At 39.1% G+C, this 18,118-nt stretch overlaps 4 protein-coding genes and 1 pseudogene across 4 annotated transcripts; all 5 read left to right on the top strand.

Annotated features, from left to right (window-relative positions):
• Nucleotides 1–1,705: 1,705 nt before the first annotated feature.
• Nucleotides 1,706–4,425, top strand: LOC116849690 (cytochrome P450 9e2-like). The gene has a single exon (XM_032827086.1). It carries the CDS (start codon nt 1,744–1,746, stop codon nt 3,286–3,288), a length of 1,545 nt encoding a protein of 514 aa, XP_032682977.1. The 5' UTR covers nt 1,706–1,743; the 3' UTR covers nt 3,289–4,425.
• Nucleotides 4,426–5,162: 737 nt separating this feature from the next.
• Nucleotides 5,163–7,188, top strand: LOC116849687 (cytochrome P450 9e2-like). Its single transcript, XM_032827082.1, has one exon. The coding sequence runs from the start codon at nt 5,321–5,323 to the stop codon at nt 6,866–6,868; it is 1,548 nt and encodes a 515-aa protein (XP_032682973.1). The 5' UTR covers nt 5,163–5,320; the 3' UTR covers nt 6,869–7,188.
• A 2,583-nt stretch (nt 7,189–9,771) lies between these two features.
• LOC116849688 (cytochrome P450 9e2-like) lies at nt 9,772–13,649 on the top strand. The gene has a single exon (XM_032827083.1). It carries the CDS (start codon nt 9,904–9,906, stop codon nt 11,449–11,451), a length of 1,548 nt encoding a protein of 515 aa, XP_032682974.1. The 5' UTR covers nt 9,772–9,903; the 3' UTR covers nt 11,452–13,649.
• On the top strand, nt 12,717–14,601 carry LOC116849706 (annotated as a pseudogene).
• LOC116849689 (cytochrome P450 9e2-like) lies at nt 14,572–17,582 on the top strand. Its single transcript, XM_032827085.1, has one exon. It carries the CDS (start codon nt 14,806–14,808, stop codon nt 16,345–16,347), a length of 1,542 nt encoding a protein of 513 aa, XP_032682976.1. The 5' UTR covers nt 14,572–14,805; the 3' UTR covers nt 16,348–17,582.
• Nucleotides 17,583–18,118: the final 536 nt, after the last annotated feature.

Here is an 18,118-nt window from a genome sequence, read left to right as displayed (position 1 = left end):
GCCTGTATGAAGTTAGCCCCCCACTTTTCGAATTTATTAATTTTGACAGTTGTGCTGATTTGTGCTAGGTTTGTGCTACATTGTGCTCGAATTATAAATTTTTAATACGAAAAATGAGTGAGAAAAATGGAAAAAACCGTTTTTTTTAGTAGCCCCCCCACTTTTTGATTTTCGAAATTTTTTTTATTATGCTAGGTTGTGCTAAGTTGTGCTAACATTGTGCTAAAGTATTATCTTCGAAAAATAATCATAAAAGGAATAAAACGAAAAAAACGATTTTAGGCAGAAAAGAAGAAAAGTAAGATTTATATTCGTATAAGTCAACCATACAATATATAATTATATATCTGAGTTGCTCTAGGCTAGCACAAGTCAGCACGAGCTTCAGTTTCGCGAACACTAGAATTTAAAGGGCACTTTACTCTTGACCACGGTTCTTCGCGCTCGCAGTCTACGTCATTAATCATGCAATTCTAAGTCGATCCAAAGCCTAGAAGTCGTGATTAATGACATGGACTGCGAGCGCGAAGGGCCGCGGTCAAGAGTAAAGTGCCCTTTAAATTCTAGTGTTCGCGAAACTGAAGCTTGTGCTGACTTGTGCTAGCCTAGAGCAACTCAGATATATAATTATATATTGTTTGGTTGACTTATACGAATATAAATCTTACTTTTCTTCTTTTCTGCCTAAAATCGTTTTTTTCGTTTTATTCCTTTCATGATTATTTTTCGAAGATAATACTTTAGCACAATGTTAGCACAACTTAGCACAACCTAGCATAATAAAAAAAATTTCGAAAATCAAAAAGTGGGGGGCTACCAAAAAAACGGTTTTTTCCATTTTTCTCGCTCATTTTTCGTATTAAAAATTTATAATTCGAGCACAATGTAGCACAAACCTAGCACAAATCAGCACAACTGTCAAAATTAATAAATTCGAAAAGTGGGGGGCTAACTTCATACAGGCGAAATGTTCAGGTTTTTATTTAGAGTTAGATTCAAATTTTTCAGATGAATTATATGATATGGTATAATGTGACATTTGTATCTGTAATTGCAATTCAATTAAAAAGCTCTCATGTAACTCTGAATTCCACTTGAACTTTGAACTTAATTCTGAGTATTTTACTTAAGGCGAGTTTCAGATAATGTCTATTAATACGGACTCAAGTGACAGTATAAAGTATATATTTTCGCGTTTTAGTTTTTAACCTGCCTTTTGTTTCTCTTATTTTATTCTCTCTTCGAGCCGTTTTCACGCTCAAAATAAAATATGAGATTTCTACTTTCCTCTTAGCAACTATAATTCGCACTCCGCAGTTTCCGCTTTTTATAACCGAACATAATTGGACGTGAAATTAACGATTACACGTAAGTACAGTGCATTAATCAAGCAGAAGATTAATCAAGCGATAATTTGATTGATTAATTATCTCTTGGGAAATATTCAAGCGACCTCAGAGCGAAACATTTCCCTTAGTGAGGTTTTTAATAACTCGTTTTTCAACGAGAAATTGAGCACGTTGAGAACATTTAAAAAGATTGTTCGATACGTCTTTTTACAACGTAGTTTGCACACGTTACGCAATGATACAACGATCCGCAATACTTCCAAGAGGCGCTTTTCTCGTTTCCCCACTCTTCTGCTCGTGCTTGATAAGATTCGCGTTGATGAACGCATACATGTCTATATTTGTAACATCCTATGCCGCGAGCGACCATTCATTGTCGGACGTGCAAGTCACGATGGAGTTATCGTTATTATCGTCGCCTTTTGTGCTTTTGTTGATCACTCTGGTCACTATCGGCGTAATAAAAGTCATCGCCAAGATACACTATCAATACACCTACTGGAGGAAACGGGGTGTCCCTTACATACGTACTATCCCGGGCTGGAGAATCTCTTGGAAAGTGTTTTTCCAACGCATAAATTTCGCCGAATACTGCAAATTTATCTACAATTATGAACCGGACGCCAAGTACCTCGGACTAATGGATATGTCCACTCCTCTGGTTCTTATACGCGATCCCGAGCTGATCAAGGACATTATGGTGAAGGACTTCGAACATTTTCCGGACCACCGCACCTTTGCGAGTGAGGACATTGATCCATTGTTCGGTAAGAACATCTTTTCCTTGCGCGGTAACCGCTGGAAAGAAATGAGGAACACATTGAGCCCCTCTTTCACCGCCAGCAAAATGAAAGCTATGTTTGAGCTGGTATCGAAGTGTTCCCGCGAATTCTCCGAGTACCTGGCCGATCATCCAGAGGAGTGTTCTTCCGTCGACACAAAGGAGATCTTCAGGCGCTACACCACTGACGTAATCGCCACGTCGGCCTTCGGCATAAGCGTGAATTCCTTGAAGGATCGGAACAACGAGTTCTTCACGAGAGGAATGGAGTTCACCAACTTCGCCAGCATCAGGACCATGTTGAAGTTCTTGCTATTCCGCATGAGTCCGCGACTAACGAAGGCGCTGGGTATCAACCTCTTCTCGCCGGCTACGTCGCAATTCTTCAAAAAAGTCGTGGCAGAGACGATTAAAACCCGAGAAGAGCAAGGCATCATCAGGCCTGATATGATTCACTTGTTGATGCAAGCCCGCAATAAAGAAAGTTCCAGCGTGCACGAGATGACATTGGACGACATCGTCGCGCAGGCGTTTATCTTCTTCTTGGCCGGCTTTAGCACGTCCGCGACGTTGATGTGCTTCGTCGCCCATGAACTCGCGGTTAACCGGGACATTCAGGACCGCCTGTGGAAGGAAGTCGAGAAGCATTTCGCCGAAGGCAAAGGTGAGATCTCCTACGAGTCAGTATCGAAGATGGTTTATATGGACATGGTAGTATCCGAGACCCTCCGCAAGTATCCACCGGTGATCTTCATCGACAGGCTCTGCGTGAAAAGCTATGAGCTGCCTCCACCAAAGCCTGGTGGCAAGAACTTGAACGTGGAGCATAACAGCATGATGATGGCGCCCGTTTACGCGTTGCATCATGACCCCAAATACTTCCCGAATCCGGACAAGTTCGATCCCGAGAGGTTTAGCGACGAGAACATAGATAATATCGTGCCCTACACTTATATGCCCTTCGGTCACGGACCCAGGAAGTGCATCGGCAATCGTTTCGCTCTGATGGAGACGAAACTTCTGATAGCTCATCTTCTACACAAATTCATCTTCAAAGCTACGGAAAAGACCATTTATCCTGTCGTATTTGATAAAAAGCAGTTTGATTTGCACCCCGAAGGCGGATTCTGGATCGCATTGGAGAAGAGGGAGAAGTAAAACGAGACGTTGCATTTAGGAATGGCTTATTCTACAATATTGTAAATGTAAAGCTGTTCGATAGTCAAGATATAAATTGAAATGGAAATGAAAATTTCACAGAATGTCGAGGCTATGATAGTTTTTAAGTCAGAAACGTTTCAAGAGAGTGGATATATCACTGAGCTGAAAGTTTGCGCGCTCATACAATATACAATATACAATAGTTTAAGTGCCATCGTAGATTCCAATTCATAACAGTAAAAATATTTTTACATTGGAATCGCTATAAGTGATCGGATTATATTTATATGCGAATAATTAATATATCCCATTGATATAAATAATGATATGCATATGAAAATAGAATAGAATATTGAGTGCGATATCTGGGAGCTTGGTGAAGCTGCGACAAGTTGATTGACTTTGTTCGTGTTGTAAAGATGTTGTCATGCGACAGCTTCATGTGATATTTATGACAGTTCTTTAGACATCGCACTCAATATTCTGCATTATTTTTACATGCGTATTATTATTTGTATATACATGATACTGTTTCATATATTTGGATATAGTGGTTCTTTTCTATAGAAGTGGAATGGTGTGGTGATTTCTCAAAAATATTTCTTTATTCATTATTTATTTACTATATATTAATTCAATTTAATCTGGATCAACACTGGGAAAATAATTATGTTATAACAAATTCGGATGTGCTTCTACTCTGATCTCAGAGCATGATAGCCAGTCATAATATGTATGTACATGAGTCATCATTAGAATGCAAAAATTATTGAGACTTATCGATGAATCTTTATCTATTTAGTGAGTCATTGAAAAACATTTACTTTCGCACGACACGATTTAGCAAGCTCGCTATAAAGTCTTATAAATTTTAATAATAATAATTTTACTATACATATCATATATAAAGAAGACGCGTTTAAAAGAAAAAGAATATTAGGAAAAACACATTCAAAATTGCACGATGCGGAATTATTGTATTAGAAAAATATTTATGCTAATTCACAGTTTCTGATGTAAATTTTGAAATATTTTTGTTTTCATCATGTAATGAGCAATGCTTTAATTAATTTTTGCACATATTTTTATTGTATAAAAGCATCTTGGAATTTTACATTTTATAACCAATACAACATAAACTTTTCAGAAAAAGTATTTTTATATACTGTATATATTTTTAAACTATATGTTAAAATAAAGTTCTTAAATATGTGTGTGGCATTCTCTTATGAGTTCTTAATCTGAAACTTGTCCCATATATTCAGGTTTTTATTCAGAGTTAGATTTAAATTTTTCAGATGAATTATATGATATGATATAATGTGACATTTGTATCTGTAATTGGGATTCAACTGAAAAGCTCTCATTTAATTCTGAACTCCACTTGAACTTTGAACTTAATTTTGAGTATCTTAAAGTGAGTTTCAAATAATAACTATTAATGCGGACTCAAGTGAGAATACAAAATATATTTTCGCGTCTCAGTTTTATCAATCTGCCTTTTATTTCTTTCATTATATTTTCTTCGCGCCGTTTTTACGCTCTAAATAAAATGTGTTTTTCACTTTACATCTTAGCAATTATAATTCGCACTTCGCAGTTTCCGCTCTTCATAACCAGATATAATTGAACGTGAAATTAACGATTACACGTGAGATACAAGACATTAATCAACCAGAAGATTAATCAAACGATAAATCGATTGATTAATTATCTACCGGAAAATATCCAAGCGACCTCAAAGCGAAACATTTCCCTCAGTGACGTATTTAATAATTCACTTTTCAGGGACAAATTAAGCGCGTTGAGAATGATATGTTTAAGAGGATTATTGTGATACGACTTTTTAACACGTAATTCATGTTACTGATGTAACAGTCCGCAATGTTTCCGAGAGGCGCTTCTCTCGTTCTCCCCCATTCTGCTCGTATCTGATAAGATTCGTGTTGGTGAACGCGTACAAGTCTATATTTATAACATTCTATGCCGCGGGCGACCGAATCAGTCGCTCTCGGACGTGCCAGTCACGATGGAGTCGTTGCTATTCTCGTCACCTTTTGCGCTTTTGTTGATCACTCTGATCAGTATCGGCGTGATAAAAGTTATCGCCAATGTGCACTATCAGTACACCTACTGGAAGAAACGAGGGGTCCCTTACATACGTGCTATCCCGATCTTAGGAACTTCTTGGAAAGTGCTCTTGCGACTTACGAGCTTCAACGAATACAGCAAATTCGCCTACGAATATTTACCGGATGCCAAGTATATCGGACTAATGGACATGGCCACTCCTCTGATTTTAATCCGCGACCCCGAGGTGATCAGGGACGTCATGGTAAAGGACTTTGAACATTTTCCGGACCACCGTAGCTTCGCGAATGAGGACATCGATCCGTTGTTCGGTAAGAACGTCTTCTCCTTGCGCGGTAACCGCTGGAAAGAGATGAGGAACACGTTGAGCCCCTCTTTCACCGCCAGCAAGATGAAAGCCATGTTCGAGCTGGTGTCGAAGTGTTCCCGCGAATTTTCTGAGTACCTCGCCGATCATCCGGAGGATTGTTCTTCCATCGAGACGAAGGAGATCTTCAGGCGCTACACTACTGACGTAATCGCCACGTCGGCCTTCGGCATAAACGTGAATTCCATGAAGGATCGGGACAACGAGTTCTTCACGAGAGGAGTGGATTCCACTCGGCAATTCGGCGGCTTCTTGTTCCTGTTGAAGTTTATCCTATTCCGCATGAGTCCGCGACTAATGAAGGCGCTGGGAATGAACTTCTTCTCGCCGGCTACTTCGCAATTCTTCAAGAAAATCGTGGCGGAGACGATTAAAATCCGAGAAGAGCAAGGCATCATCAGGCCTGATATGATTCACTTGTTGATGCAAGCCCGAAATAAGGAGGGCCTCAGCGTGCACGAGATGACATTGGATGACATCGTCTCGCAGGCGTTCATCTTCTTCTTGGCCGGCTTTGACACGTCCGCGTTGCTGATGTGCTTCATTGCCCATGAACTCGCGGTTAACCGGGACATTCAGGACCGCCTGTATGAGGAAGTCGAGAAGCATTTCGCCGAAGGCAACGGCGAGATTTCCTACGAGTTAGTGTCGAAGATGGTTTACATGGACATGGTGGTGTCCGAAACCCTCCGCAAATATCCGCCGGTAGCTGTGACCGACAGGCTCTGCGTGAAGAGTTGCCAGCTGCCTCCGTCGAAACCCGGTTGCAAGAGCTTAATCGTGGAGCCCAACAACATTTTATGGGCGCCCATTTACGCGTTGCACCATGACCCCAAATATTTTCCGAACCCGGACAAGTTCGATCCCGAGAGGTTCAGCGACGAGAACAAGGACAATATCGTGCCCTACACTTATATGCCTTTCGGCCTTGGACCCAGAAAGTGTATCGGCAATCGTTTCGCTCTGATGGAAACGAAACTCCTGATAGCTTATCTCCTGCACAAATTCGTCTTCAAGGCCACCGAGAAGACCATTTATCCTGTTGTATTTGATAAAAAGCAGTTCAATTTGCAACCCGAAGGCGGATTCTGGATCGCGTTGGAGAAGAGGGAGAAGTAAAATGAGGCATCACGTTAGATAGTTTAGGAATGGCTTATTCTATAATATAGTAGATGTTCAGTTGTTCGATGGTCAGGATATACAGGGTGTATTAGTTCTCGCGACATTAATTAATATGTATACTCGAACTTAAATGGAGATGAAAATTCCATAGAATGTCGTGGTTATGATAGTTTTTAAATATGAAACGTTTCAAGAGAGTGGACATATCACAGAGCTCGCGCGCTCTCGCATGGTACAATATACAATGATTTAAGTGTCATCATAGATTCTAATTTACAACAATAAAAACATTTTTGCATTAGAATCGCCATAAGTAATCGGATCATATTTATTTGCAAATAATTAATATATCCCATTCGTATTAATAATAATACGCATATAGAAATGGTACTTAATATTGAGTGCGATGTCTGGGATCTCGGTGAATGTGTGATAAGTTGATTGACTTCGCTCATGTTGTAAAGATAGTGTCATGCGGCAGCTTTATGTGATACTTATGACATCGCACTCAATATTTTGCATTAATTTTACACGCGTATTATTATTTACACGTATATCATACTGTTTCGTATACTTGGATGAAGTGGTTCTTTTCTATAGAAGTAGAAAGGTGTCGTGATTTCTCAAAAATATTTCTTTATTCATTACTTATTTACTATTTATTAATTTAATTTATTCTGGATCAACACTTAAAAAATAATTATGTTATAACAAATTCGGATGTGTTTCTACTCGGATCTCGGAGCATGATAGCCACTCATAATAAGAAAGGAAGGTTGAAATCGATATTTTGTTTCCGTAATGAAGAGCTTGTACTTAGAATAATGTAATTAATTTGATAGGCTTATAAGAATATAAGTAGAGAACTACTTAAATAACTGTAATAATTTAGTCTGTTTATTCACAACACTTCTGACTTGCTGTCCATTTGGTAACAAGCCTAAAAGAGTGAAACTCTTTTCTAAATACGTAATGAGCACACAATGGACGGAACTACCTTCCAACTACGTAGCCAGGACACGGCAAGCGGGAAAAACTGCCTTCACAATCGGATGTCACTCTAGTGACATGTAGAGGTCTGTTCTTTGTAGTTGTACTGGGATTGCACTAGAACTGGACCAGTGTAAGCGAGGACAGGCCAGTGTTAGGGCGGAGTCCCATGGCACGTATTTTCGCGTAACTGCGTAACTAATCACATCTTTCTATTCTTTTAGAAACTCCAACAGAAATACTAAACGTCGAAATTTATTGGTTACGTGCTTATGCGATACGCGGAAAATACATGCCGTGGAACTTCAGCTTAAGAGTGTGGTGAGATACAAAGAATGATCTAGTGCAGAATAGTGAAATGGAGCGTGTGGTGTTAGAAGATTTATTACATTCTACGATATTTGTAGTCAGAGTTACAAAGAATTTTTAAGATATATATTTCACGGAACAATTATCTCAATTTTTTGATTGACACATTTTGCCTTTGAGTTTTACCTCCATTATTCAACTGTTTTGTAACGAATTCGGCTACGTAAAGTTAACACGATTTTACGAATATGTCGAAATTATTACGGGCTCGTTAGCTTGATTGCAATCAATCAGATTATAGAGCAGTACACATATCTTATTGTGATCTTTTTCACGCGAATTCTGGCGATAAGGTGTATCTAAAGTCGATAGATTTATCAGTGGCGATAATTGAACAAAGACTCTTCAACCAGAGTAATTTGAGTTTTTACAGGCTGTATGTACATGAGTCATCACTAGAATGCAACAATTATTGAGACTTATCGATGAATCTTTATCTACTTGGCTAGTCATTGAAAAACACTTACTTTCGCACGACACGATTTAGCAAGCTCGTGCGCTATAAAGTCTTATTAATTTTAATAATAATAATTTTACTATATATATCATATGTAAAGGAGACGTGTTTAAAAGAAAAAGAATATTAGGAAAAATACATTCAAAATTGCACAATGCGGAATTATTGTATCAGATAAATATTTATGCTAATTCATAGTTTCTGATATGAATTTTGAAATATTTTATCGTTTTCATCACACAATGAGCAATGTTTTAATTAATTTTTGCACATATTTTCATTATGTAAAAGCATCTTGTAACTCTACAATTTATAACCAATACAATGTAAACTTTTCAGAAAAATGTAAGTATTTGAATACTGTATTTTTAAATACTATATGTTAAAATAAAGTTCTTAAATATGGCATTCCCTTAAGAGTCCTCAATCTGAAACTTGTCCCATATGAAATGCTCAGTTTTTATTCCGAGTTAGATTCAAGTTTTTCAAATGAATTATATGATATGATATAATGTAACATTTATATCTGTAATTGCGATTCAACTGAAAAGCTCTCATTTAATTCTGAACTCCACTTAAACTTTGAACTTAATTCTGAATATCTTAAAGCGAGTTTCAAGTAATGACTATTAATGCGGACTCAATTGAGAGTACAAAGTATATTTTCGTGTCAGTTTTATCAATCTGCCTTTTGTTTTTTTCATTATATTTTTTTTGCGCCGTTTCTACGCTCTAAATAAAATGTGCTTTTCACATTACATCTTAGCAATTACAATTCGCACTTTGCAGTTTCCGCTTTTCATAACCAGATATAATTGGACGTGAAATTAACGATTATACACGTGAGTACAGGGCATCGAGCAGAAGATTAATCAAGCGATAAATCGATAAATTATCTCCTGGAAAATATCCAAGCGACCTCAAAGCGAAACATTTCCCTTAGTGAAGTTTTTAATAATTCACTTTTCAGCGAGAAATTGAGCACGTTGAGAATGGTACGTTTAAAAGGATTGTTGGATACGACTTTTTATCACGTAATTCACGTTACTGATGTAAAGGTCCGCAATGTTTCCGAGAGGCGCTTCTCTCGTCCACTCCCCCTCCCATTCTGCTCGTATCTGATAAGATTCGCGTTGGTGAACGCGTACAACTCTATATTTATAACATCCTATGTCGCGAGCGACCGAATCAGTCGTTCTCGGACGTACCAGTCACGATGGAGTCGTCGGTATTCTCGTCGCCTTTTGCTCTTTTGTTGATCACTCTGGTCAGTATCGGCGTGATAAAAGTCATAGCCAAAATGCACTATCTGCACATCTACTGGAAGAAACGAGGTGTCCCTTACATACGTGCTATCCCGGCTTTAGGAATTACTTGGAAAATGTTCTCGCGACGTATGAACTTGAGCGAATACATCAAATTCAACTACGAATATGCACCGGATGCCAAGTATATCGGACTAATGGACATGGCCACTCCTCTGGTTTTTATCCGCGACCCCGAGCTGATCAGGGACGTCATGGTGAAGGACTTCGAACATTTTACGGACCACCAGACCTTCGCGAATGAGGACATCGATCCGTTGTTCGGTAAGAACGTCTTCTCCTTGCGCGGTAACCGCTGGAAAGAGATGAGGAACACGTTGAGCCCCTCTTTTACTGCCAGCAAGATGAAAGTCATGTTCGAGCTGGTGTCGAAGTGTTCCCGCGAATTTTCCGAGTACCTCGCCGATCATCCGGAGGAGTGTTCTTCCGTCGATACGAAAGAGATCTTCAGACGCTACACTACTGACGTAATCGCCACGTCGGCCTTCGGCATAAATGTGAATTCCATGAAGGATCGGGACAACGAGTTCTTTACGAGAGGAGTGGATTCCACTCAGCTATTCAACAGCTTCTCGTTCATGTTGAAGTTTATGCTATTCCGCATGAGTCCGCGACTAATGAAGGCGCTGGGAATGAACTTCTTCCCGCCGGCTACTTCGCAATTTTTCAAGAAAATCGTGGCAGAGACGATTAAAACCCGAGAAGAGCAAGGCATTATCAGGCCGGATATGATTCACTTGTTGATGCAAGCCCGAAATAAGGAGAGCCTCAGTGTTCACGATATGACGTTGGATGACATCGTCTCACAGGCGTTCATCTTCTTCTTAGCCGGCTTTGACACGTCCTCACAGCTAATGTGCTTCATTGCCCATGAACTCGCGGTTAACAGGGACATTCAGGACCGCCTGTATGAGGAAGTCGAGAAGCATTTCGCCGAAGGCAACGGCGAGATTTCCTACGAGTTAGTGTCGAAAATGGTTTACATGGACATGGTGGTGTCCGAAACCCTTCGCAAGTATCCACCGGTAGTTATGATCGACAGGCTCTGTGTGAAGAGTTACGAGCTGCCTCCGCCGAATCCCGGTGGCAAGAGCTTGATCGTGGAGCCCAACAACGTTTTATGGGCGCCCGTTTATGCATTGCACTGTGATCCCAAATACTTCCCGAATCCGAACAAGTTCGATCCCGAGAGATTCAGCGATGAGAACAAGGACAATATCGTGCCCTATACTTATATGCCCTTCGGCCATGGACCCAGGAAGTGCATCGGCAATCGGTTCGCTCTGATGGAAACGAAACTCCTGATAGCTCATCTCCTGCACAAATTCGTCTTCAAGGCCACCGAGAAGACCATTTATCCTGTTGTATTTGATAAAAAGCAGTTTAATCTGCAACCTGAAGGCGGATTCTGGATCGCGTTGGAGAAGAGAGAGAAATAAAACGAGGCATCACGTTAGGTAGTTTAGGAATGGCTTATTCTATAATATAGTAGATGTTCAATTGTTCGATAGTCAGGATACACAAGGTGTATTAATTCTCGCGACATTAATTAATATGTATACTCGAATTTAAATGAAAATGAAAATTTCACAGAATGTCGAAGCTATGATAGTTTTTAAATATGAAACGTTTCAAGAGAGTGGACATATCACAAAGCTCACGCGCCCTCGCATGGTACAATGATTTAAGTGCCATCATAGATTCTAATTTATAACAATAAATATATTTTTGTATTAGAATCGCCATAAGTAATCGGATTATATTTATCTGAAAATAATTAATATATCCCATTTGTATTAATAATAATACGAATATAGAAATGGTACTGAATATTGAGTGCTGAATATTTGTTTGGAGAATATCAATCGTCAATTAGAAGAACAAGGGATTCTTCCTTAATTTGTGTAGAGAAATGATGCCACTAGAAGATGGCTTGTTACCGTTGCAAACATTCAGATTTACAGAGTTTCAAAAGTGTTCAACCTTTTGTCGTAGAAGTTGTAATCGGTTAGTGAAGTCATGAAGTAGGTTGGTCTGTGATATGAGGCTCGGTTGTAAGTGCCTTTCCAATGAGGAAATGTCTGGATATTAGCGCTGAATAGTCATCTCCGTCTTCAGAAAGCGGACATAAAGGCCGTGAGTTTAGGATGACTTCAATTTGAGTTAAAAGCGTAGGTAATTCCTCATATGTTAGAATAGAGTTGCCAGTGATACGACAAAGATAATATTTTGTCGATTTAACTGCAGCTCCCCACTTCCGTCCACAATGGGGCGCAGATGGGGGATTAAAATGCCATTTAGTTCCGAGGTTTGATAGTAAGGTAACTAGCTTCTTCAATTCTTTAGAGGCTGAATCAAATCGTCGTCGAAGTTTATCGTCGGCACGGACAAAGTTAGTTCCGCTATAGAATGATGCACAGATACCGCGGTGAGCGATGAATCTTTTGTATGCGAAAATAAACGCTTTTATTGTAAGTAATCGGTAACAATAACTAAATGCACAGCTAATGTGTGAAAACTCACAAAAATGGTGAGATATCCTTTATAAATTTTTGCTGCCCACCTTTGCCAAGTTTTTGTTCATATGGAGCTTACGTAGTCAACTCCGGTATGAAGAAAGGACTGAAGTGGAGTTATTTTTGATATCAGCAAATGTCCTATTAATTGTTGAGCTTGATTTCTACGATAGTGAGTGCAACGCAAAATGAAAGACTTTATTGGCACCTCCGATTATCTAATATATTTGAGAGGTATATACCAATGTCAATTGAGTTACACCGTGTAAAATCCTTGTATGATCCTTTCATTTACATAGAAAAAAATGACATGACTTTCTTGTCAACCTGCACCTTTGGCAAATAAGTAGCAAAATAAAAAGCGGTTAATGCGGTTCGCTCGACGTGATGAGCTCTGGATGACTGTAGTCAATATTTTTTATAGAAACATTAAATTTTATATAATTCCACTCGTGCAGGCAACTTGGCGTCTTGAACTTGGCGTCTTGAGTATCCTTTTTTGTAAATATAAAAAATGCGCGTTTCAGAGAAAAAGAATATTTTTAGAAAAAACACGTTTAAAATTGGATGAATTGTTGAATGCGGAATTAATTTCTCGCATAAGCTGTACATTGAGAGATTGTATCAGATAAATATTTACGCTAATTCACAATTTCTGATGTGAATTTTAAAATTTTGTATCGTTTTCATCACATAATGAGCAATGCTTTAATTAATTTTTGCACATATTTTCATTGCGTAAAAGCATTTTGTAACTCTGCATTTTATAACAAATACAACATAAAATTTCAGAAAAATGTCAATGTTTTTAAATACTTTATTTTTAAATATTATATGTTAAAATAAAGTTTTCAAATAAAGTATTCCTTTAAGAGTTCTCAATCTGAAATTTGTCTCATATGAGATGCTCAGGTTTTTATTCAGAGGTAGATCCAAATTTTTCAGGTGAACTATATGATATGATATGACATTTGTATCTGTAAACACGATTTAACTGAAAAGCTCTCAATTAACTCTGAACTCTATCTGAACTCAGTTCTGAGTATATCACTTAAGACGAGTTTCAAGCAATGACTACGGCCCCAAGAGACAATACAAAATATATTTTTGCGTCTCAATTATCAATTTGTTTCTTTCATTGCTTTTTATTCTCTCCGAACCGTCTTTATACTCAAAATAAAATATGGACTTTCCGCTTTATATCTTAGCAATTGTAACTCGCATTCCGCAGACTCCGTTTTCCATAACCGGACATAATTGGACGTGAAATGAAAGATTATACGTGAGTACAGGGCATTAATTAACCAGAAGATTAATCAAACGATAATTCGATTGATTTATTATCCTTCGGGAAATATCCAAGCGTCCTCAGAGTAAAACATTACCCTCAGTGAAGTTTTTAATAATTCGCTTTTCAGCGAGAAGTTGAGCGCGTTGAGAACGGTGTATTTAAAAGGATTGTTGGGTACGATATTTACCACTTAGTTTGCACACGTTGCTGATGCAACGGTCCGCAATGTATCCGAGAAGTGTTTCTGTCGTTCCCCCCATTCTACTCGTGCCTGATAAGATTTGCGTTGGTGAACGCGTATATGTCTATATTTATAACATCCTATACCGCGAGCGACCGAGCCATTCGTTCTTGGACGCGCCAGTCACGATGGAGTCGTCGTTATACTCGTCTTGTGCGCTTTTGTTGGCCACTCTGGTCACTATCGGCGTGCTAAAAGTCATTGCCAATATACACTATCAGTATACCTACTGGAAGAACCGGGATATTCCTTACATACGTAGTTTCTCGGGCTGGAGAATCACTTGGAAAATATTTTTCAAACGTATAAGTTTCGCCGAATACTTCAAATTTATCTACAATTATGTACCGGATGCCAAGTACATCGGACTAATGGACATGGCCACGCCTCTGGTTTTTTTGCGCGACCCCGAGCTGATCAAGGACGTCATGGTGAAGGACTTCGAACATTTTCCGGACCACCGCAGCTTTGCGAGTGAGGACATAATTCGCTTTTCAGCGAGAAATTGAACACGTTGAGAACAGCATGTTTAAAAGGATTGTTAGATACGACTTTTTACCACGCAGTTTGTACACGATGGTGATGCAACAGTCCGCAGTGTCTCCGAGAGGCGTTTCTGTCGTTCCCCCCCTTCTGCTCGTGCCTGATAAGATTCGCGTTGGTGGACGCGTACATATCTATATTTATAACATCCTATACCGCGAGCGACCGAGTCATTCGTTCTCGGTCGTGCCGATCAGTCACGATGGAGTCGTCGTTATTCTTGTCGTCTTTTGCGCTTTTGTTGGCCACTCTCGTCATTATCGGCGTGGTAAAAGTCATCGCCAATATACACTATCAGTACACCTACTGGAAGAAACGGGGTATCCCTTACATACGTACACTCCCGGGCTTGGGGACCTCTTGGAAAGTGTTCTTGCGACGCATGAGCTTCGTCGAATACAGCATATCCGCCTATGAATATGTACCGGACGCTAAGTACATCGGACTAATGGACATGGCCACTCCTCTGGTTTTATTGCGCGACCCTGAGCTGATCAGGGACGTAATGGTGAAGGACTTCGAACATTTTCCGGACCACCGCACTATAGCGAGTGAGGACATCGATCCGTTGTTTGGTAAGAACGTCTTCGCCTTGCGTGGTGACCGCTGGAAAGAGATGAGAAACACGTTGAGTCCCTCTTTCACCGCCAGTAAGATGAAAGCTATGTTTGAGCTGGTGTCGAAGTGTTCCCGCGAATTTTCGGAGTATCTGGCCGATCATCCGGAAGAATGTTCTTCCATTGACACGAAGGAGATCTTCAGGCGCTACACCACTGACGTAATCGCCACGTCTGCCTTCGGTATAAGCGTGAATTCCATGAAGGATCGGGACAACGAGTTCTTCACGAGAGGAGTGGCGTCCACCAAGTTCAGCAGCTTCTCGTTCCTGTTGAAGTTCATGCTATACCGCACGATTCCGCGACTAACAAAGGCGCTGGGAATAGACTTCTTCCCGCCAGCTACATCGCAATTCTTCAAGAGAATCGTGGCGGAGACGATTAAAGTCCGAGAAGAGCAAGGCATCGTCAGGCCGGATATGATTCAGTTGTTGATGCAAGCCCGCAGTAAGGAGGGCCCCAGCGTGCAAGAGATGACATTGGATGACATCGTCTCGCAAGCGTTCATCTTCTTCATAGCCGGCTTTGAAACGTCCTCACAGCTGATGTGCTTCGTCGGCCATGAACTCGCGGTTAACCGGGACATTCAGGACCGCCTATGGGAGGAAGTCGAGAAGCATTTCGCTGAAGGCAACGGCGAGATCTCCTACGAGTCAGTGTCGAAGATGGTTTACATGGACATGGTAGTGTCCGAGACCCTCCGCAAGTATCCACCGGTGATCTTTATCGACAGGGTTTGCGTAAAGAGCTACGAGCTGCCTCCACTGAAGCCCGGTGGCAAGAGCTTGATTGTGGAGCCCGACAACATGATATGGGCCCCCGTTTACGCGTTGCACCTTGACCCCAAATATTTTCCGAACCCGGACAAGTTCGATCCCGAGAGGTTCAGCGACGAGAACAAGGACAATATCGTGCCCTACACTTATATGCCATTTGGCCATGGACCCAGGAAGTGCATCGGCAATCGTTTTGCTCTGATGGAAACGAAACTCCTGATAGCTCATCTCCTGCACAAATTCGTCTTCAAGGCCACCGAGAAGACAATTTATCCTGTTGTATTTGATAAAAATCAGATCAATTTGCAACCCAAAGGCGGATTCTGGATCGCATTGGAGAAGAGGGTGTAGTAAACGAGATGTTCAGTTTAGGAATGACTTCTACAATATGGTAGATGTTCAGCTGTTTGATAGACAGGATATACAGTGTGTCCCAGTACTCGTGACATTAATTAATATGTGTATTCGAACTTAAATGGAGATGAAAAATCTACAGAATGTTAAAACTATTATAGTTTTTAAATATGAAACGTTTCCAGAGAATGGACATAGTACAGAGCTCGCGCGCTCTCGTACGGTACAATATACAATGATTTAAGTGCCATCATAAATTCTAATTTATAACAACAAAAATATTTTTGCATTAGTATCGCGATAAGTAATCTGATTATATTTATCTGCAAATAATATATCCCATTCGTATTAATAATAATACGCATATAGAAATGGTACTGAATATTGAGTGCGATGTCTGGGAGCTCGGTGAAAGTGTGATAAGTTGATTGACTTCGCTCATATTGTAAGGATGGTATCATGCGGCAGCTTTATGTGATACTTATGACATCGCACTCAATATTCTCCATTAATTTTACATTAATTTAATTATTATTATTATTTATACATATATGATACTGTTTCGTATACTTGGATAAAGTGGTTCTTTTTTGTAGGAGTGGACGATAAAAAATGCAATGATTTTTCAGACATATTTCTTTATTTCTTATTTATTTATATACTGTATATTAATTTAATTTAATCTGGATCAACACTTGGGATATAAGTATATTATAACAGTTTTAAAATAAAAGCAGGTTAATAAGATTCGCTCGACGTGATGAGCTCTGGATAACTGTAGACAATATTTTTTATATGAACATTAAATTTTATATAATTCCACTCGTGCAGGCAAGCGCGTGAACTTGGCGTCTTAAGTATATTTTTTTTGTAAATATAAAAGACGCGCGTTTAAACGAAAAAGAACAGGTTTAGAAAAAATACGTTTAAAATTGCATGAATAGTTCAATGCGAAGTTCATTTTTCACATTAGCTGTACATTTAGAGATTGTATGAGATAAATATTTACGCTAGTTCACAATTTTTGATGTGAATTTTAAAATTTTTTATTGTTTTCATCACATAATGAGCAATGCTTTAATTAATTTTTGCACATATTTTCATTGCGTAAAAGCATTTTGTAACTCTGCATTTTATAGCAAATACATCATATAATTTCAGAAAAATGTCAGTGTTTTTAAATACTGTATTTTTAAATATTATATGTTAAAATAAAGTTTTTAAATAAGGTATTCCTTTAAGAGTCCTCAATCTGAAATTTGTCTCATATGAGATGCTCAGGTTTTTCTTTAGAGTTAGATCCAAGTATTTCAGGTAAACTATATGACATGATATGATATGACATTTATAACTGTAAACATGATTTTATTGAAAAGCTCTCAGTCAACTCTAAAGTCTGAACTCTGAGTTCTGAGTATATCACTTAAAGCGAGTTTCAAGCAATGACTACGGAGCCAAGAGACAGTACAAAGTATATTTTTGCGTCTCAGTTATCAATCTGCCTTTTGTTTCTTTCATTATCTTTTATTCTCACTGAGCCGTTTTTACGCACAAAATAAAATGTGCGCTTTCCGCTTTACATCTTAGCAATTGTAACTCGCACTCCGCAGTTTCCGTTGTAATAACCGGACATAATTGGACGTGAAATTAACTATAATACGTGAGGGCATTCATTAAGCATAAGATTAATCAAACGATAATTCGATTGATTAATTATCAGAAAATATCCAAGCGTCCTCAGAGTAAAACATTTCCCTCAGTGAGGTTT

This window comes from Odontomachus brunneus, unplaced genomic scaffold (genome assembly GCF_010583005.1).
Source record: "Odontomachus brunneus isolate Ranch 3 - 2012 unplaced genomic scaffold, Obru_v1 Obru_scaffold_124, whole genome shotgun sequence".
NCBI classification, from domain to species: domain Eukaryota; kingdom Metazoa; phylum Arthropoda; class Insecta; order Hymenoptera; family Formicidae; genus Odontomachus; species Odontomachus brunneus.
This window is presented reverse-complemented; position numbering and strand designations above follow the sequence as displayed.